Below are 4,974 nucleotides of genomic sequence, written 5' to 3' on the forward strand. Positions count from 1 at the left end.
CAGACAAGAAATAATAAAACCTTACTTGAATTGTCTTTACATTACACCCATTGATCCAAAAAAAATTGACCAACTTTTTCATTCTTTTTTTTTTTTTGTTTTGATTAAACAAAACAAAAAAAAAAAGAAGCAATTTTAAGTCTATTTCTATAGGGTTAAATAAAATAAAAAATTCGATTGATAATTTGATATAATTGCTATGCTTAGTGTGTGACTCGTTGGTTTTTTAGAGTCAGGATTAAAAAAAGGACTGACCCATACTATGAACTAATAAGTATAAGTATACAACTAATAACCAACTCATCGCTTTACATTATCTGGATCCAAAGAAACAATCAAGATATGATATATTGGTCATATCATTGTAACAATTGAAATCCTTTTTACACAAACAAAAGAAAAACCAATCTGATTATGAGTTGTAAATCAAAATAAAAATTATGCAGATAAGTGGAAGGGTGAAAGAAAGAAAAAGAATATCAAAGAATATCAATGATATATGATTCCAATATGTAAGGTCTATGAGTCATCATATAAAAGCTAATGTAGTAAAGCATCAATACCAATTGATCTATAATTAAACTAATCCGTTCATAAAACAAAAAATCAAGAGCCTCGAGCCAATAAAGACTGAGAAGATTGACTCAAGAACAAAAAGGCTCCATTGTAAAATTAAGACCTAACCATTAATGGAGAAGCGATGGGAACGACGGAACCTGTAAATACATAAGATTTTTTTGAAAACAAGTCTTAATGATTTATTGGGAGGATAGCGAAAAGAACCATAAGACAATCCATTTATTCTGAAAGATCATGGGTTATCTCTACAAATGAAATAAATATTGAAAGAGTAAATATTCGCCCGCGAAGTTTTTTTTTTTTTCTTGGATTTCTAAATTTTAGCGATCTGATATCAAAATTATAATATCAAAATTATACATAGAAAATTCTATTCTATATATATATATATTCGTTTTAACCTTATAAAAAAAAAAAAAAACAAGATTATCTAAAAAATAAAAAAATTATCTATAAAAAAAAAATACATAATTTTTTTATTTTAAAACATAATTTCAATTAAAAAAAAAAATTTAAATATAATTTATATATATATTAATATATATAAAATATATAAAATATAAAATATATAAATACTAATTTCCATTTTAATAATCTATATAATCTAATAAATAGATCTATTAGATTAAGTAAATAGATTAAGTAAAATTACAAAGAATCCCACGATTTAGTCTATTATTTTTTTTTATTCATAAAGCACATGTATATTTTTTTTAATCATTTCATTCGCGAGGAGCTGGATGAGAAGAAACTCTCATGTCCGGTTCTGTAGTAGAGATGGAATTGAGAAACAACCATCAACTATAACCCCAAAAGAACCCGATTCCGTAAACAACATAGAGGAAGAATGAAAGGAATAGCTTTTCGAGGTAATCGTATTTGTTTCGGCAGATATGCTCTTCAGGCACTTGAACCCGCTTGGATTACATCTAGACAAATAGAAGCGGGGCGACGAGCAATGACACGAAATGCACGCCGCGGTGGAAAAATATGGGTACGCATATTTCCCGACAAACCAGTTACTTTAAGACCTACGGAAACACGTATGGGTTCGGGGAAAGGATCTCCCGAATATTGGGTAGCTGTCGTTAAACCAGGTAGAATACTTTATGAAATGGGCGGAGTAGCAGAAAATATAGCGAGAAAAGCTATTTCAATAGCAGCATCAAAAATGCCTATACGAACTCAATTCATTATTTCGATAGGAATATAGAACCAAAGGAAAAGACCTTGGATGCAACAATCACAAGTTCCTTTTTTTTTTTTTGGACAAACAATATATCTTTTTTTCCTTTGCATTAAAATAACAGATTAAAAAAAAATGATATGATCCAATCTCAGACCCATTTGAATGTAGCGGATAACAGCGGAGCTCGAGAATTGATGTGTATTCGAATCATAGGGACTAGTAATCGCCGATATGCTCATATTGGTGACGTTATTGTTGCTGTGATCAAGGAAGCAGCACCAAATTCACCTCTAGAAAGATCAGAAGTAATCAGAGCTGTAATTGTACGTACTTGTAAAGAACTCAAACGTGATAATGGTATGATAATACGATATGATGACAACGCTGCAGTTGTCATTGATCAAGAAGGAAATCCAAAGGGAACTCGAATTTTGGTGCAATCGCCCGGGAATTGAGACAGTTAAATTTTACTAAAATAGTTTCATTAGCACCTGAAGTGTTATAAGAAAAAAAAATTATAAGATATAAGATGAGATATAACATTTAAAATTAAGATGAGACCATGATATAGTTATAGTATTTATACCATTGTTATAGTATTTAAATAAAAATTAAATAGAATTAAAATTAATTAGTAAATTGTGTTTCACGCATATACCTTAAAAAAAATTAATTCATAAAAAAAAAAAAAAGAGTATGTTGATTATATCAAAACTAGAGAGAAATAATAATTTTAGTTTATCATGGGTAGGGATCCTATTGCTGACATAATAACCTCTATAAGAAATGCTGACATGAATAGAAAAGGAATCGTTCGAATAGCATCTACTAACATCACCGAAAACATTATTAAAATACTTTTAAGAGAAGGTTTTATTGAAAATGTCAGGAAACATAAGGAGGGCAACAAAAAATTTTTGGTTTTAACCCTACGACACAGAAGGAAGAGGAAAGAACCCTATAGAACTAGTCTAAATTTAAAACGGATCAGCCGACCTGGTCTAAGAATCTATTCTATCTATCAAAAAATTCCTAGAATTTTGGGCGGTATGGGCATTGTAATTCTTTCTACTTCTCGGGGTATAATGACAGACCGAGAAGCTCGACTCGAAAGAATCGGCGGAGAAATCTTGTGTTATATATGGTAATCTTTCTGATATCCGAATTGTATCCAGACTTCCTATTTGTGAAAAAAAAGAGAAAGAACGAGTTTCTAATATTATTCCTCTTAAATTACATTAGTTGATACTTTAAAAGGATTTTTTTTTTTTAATGGAATGAAAGAACAAAAATGGATTCAGGAAGGTTTACTTACTAAATCACTTTTTCAATAGTATGCTCCAAGTTCGTTTAAATAATAAAGATCTGGTTTTAGGTTATATTTCAGGAAAGATCCAACGTAGTTTTGTTTTATACGTATACTACCAGGAGATAGTGTCAAAAATGAAGTAAGTACTTATAATTCGACCAGAGCACGTCTAATTTATAGACTCCGAAAAAAAAAATTGAATGATTAGGCAGTTTTTTTTTTTAAACTTTTAAATAAAATTCCTTTCACTTTCATAGGGATACAATTCAAGATTTCAAAATTAAAAGAAACTCATTTTCTTCAAAAAAAATATGTATATTCAAAATTTAATTTTTTAATTTAAGGGATGGCAAATATGAAAATAAGAGCTTCTGTTCGTAAAATTTGTGAAAAATGTCGACTGATACGTAGACGAGGGCGAATTATAGTAATTTGCTTAAACCCGAGACATAAACAAAGACAAGGATAATCTTTCTAAGCAGAATGCTCTAAAGGATCCGATGTACAAATAAAAAAAAAGATTTATTTTGACATGAAATGGATATATCCATAAAACTCTGACTTATATTTATGAGATGATAAAATATGGCAAAACCTTTACCAAAAATTGGTTCACGAAGAAACGGACGTATTGGTTCGCGTAAGAATTCACGTAAAATACCAAAAGGAGTTATTCATGTTCAAGCAAGTTTTAACAATACTATTGTGACCGTTACAGATGTACGGGGTCGAGTGATTTCTTGGTCCTCCGCTGGCACTTGTGGATTCAGGGGCACAAGAAGAGGAACGCCATTTGCTGCTCAAACCGCAGCAGGAAATGCTATTCTGACAGTAGTGGATCAAGGTATGCAACGAGCAGAAGTCATGATAAAGGGTCCTGGTCTCGGACGAGATGCGGCATTAAGAGCTATTCGCAGAAGTAGTATACTATTAAGTTTCGTCCGGGATGTAACCCCTATGCCACATAATGGCTGCAGACCCCCTAAAAAATGGCGCGTGTAAAAAAAAATATTGAAGAGATTTCAAGAGAAATAAATAATTCAACAATTTCAATATTATTATGGTTCGAGAGAAAGTAACAATATCCACTCGGACACTGCAGTGGAAATGTGTTGAATCAAGAACCGATAATAAACGTCTTTATTATGGACGCTTTATTCTGTCTCCTCTTATGAAAGGCCAAGCCGACACAATAGGCATTGCGATGCGAAGAGCTTTGCTTGGAGAAATAGAAGGAACATGTATCACACGTGCAAAATCTGAGAAAATACCACACGAATTTTCTACTATAGCAGGTATTCAAGAATCAATACATGAAATTTTAATGAATTTGAAAGAAATTGTATTAAGAAGCAATTTGTATGGAACTTGTAACGCATCTATTTGTGTCGAGGGTCCTGGATATGTAACTGCTCAAGACATCATCTTACCGCCTTTTGTGGAAATCATTGATAATACACAGCATATCGCTAGCCTAACGGAAGCAATTGATTTGTGTATTTGATTACAAATCGAGAGGAATCGCGGCTATCGTATAAACCCAACAAATAACTTTCAAGTTCAAGACGGAAGTTATTCTATAGATGCTGTATTCATGCCTGTTCGAAATGCGAATCATAGTGTTCATTCTTATGGAAATGGGAATGAAAAGCAAGAGATACTTTTTCTCGAAATATGGACAAATGGAAGTTTAACTCCTAAAGAAGCACTTCACGAAGCCTCCCGGAATTTGATTGATTTTTTTTTGGTTTTCTACATGCAGATTAAGAAAACTTACATTTAGAAAAATCAACACAAAGTTACTTTACCCCTTTTACTTTTCATGATAGATTGACTAAATTAAGAAAAATAAAAAGAAATAGCATTGAAATACATTTTTATTGACCAATCAGAATTG

General features: G+C 31.4%; 1 protein-coding gene and 2 pseudogenes across 2 annotated transcripts in view; all 3 read left to right on the forward strand.

Moving 5' to 3' along the window:
* The window catches only part of LOC131177163 (50S ribosomal protein L2, chloroplastic-like), a 4,836-nt gene extending 3,044 nt beyond the window's left edge, over nt 1-1,792 (forward strand). Inside the window, exon 4 of the mRNA XM_058142128.1 lies at nt 1,471-1,792. Within this exon, the coding sequence (XP_057998111.1) occupies nt 1,471-1,792 (322 nt within the window). The remainder of the gene's footprint in view (nt 1-1,470) is intronic.
* Nucleotides 1,793-1,827: 35 nt separating this feature from the next.
* Nucleotides 1,828-2,482, forward strand: LOC131177165 (50S ribosomal protein L14, chloroplastic-like; annotated as a pseudogene).
* A 1,180-nt stretch (nt 2,483-3,662) lies between these two features.
* On the forward strand, nt 3,663-4,860 carry LOC131177164 (DNA-directed RNA polymerase subunit alpha-like; annotated as a pseudogene). Its single transcript, XR_009146816.1, has 2 exons — nt 3,663-4,073; nt 4,180-4,860. The product of XR_009146816.1 is annotated as a DNA-directed RNA polymerase subunit alpha-like (transcript).
* Nucleotides 4,861-4,974: the final 114 nt, after the last annotated feature.

Source organism: Hevea brasiliensis, unplaced genomic scaffold, assembly GCF_030052815.1.
Source record: "Hevea brasiliensis isolate MT/VB/25A 57/8 unplaced genomic scaffold, ASM3005281v1 Scaf347, whole genome shotgun sequence".
In the NCBI taxonomy this organism is placed as follows: domain Eukaryota; kingdom Viridiplantae; phylum Streptophyta; class Magnoliopsida; order Malpighiales; family Euphorbiaceae; genus Hevea; species Hevea brasiliensis.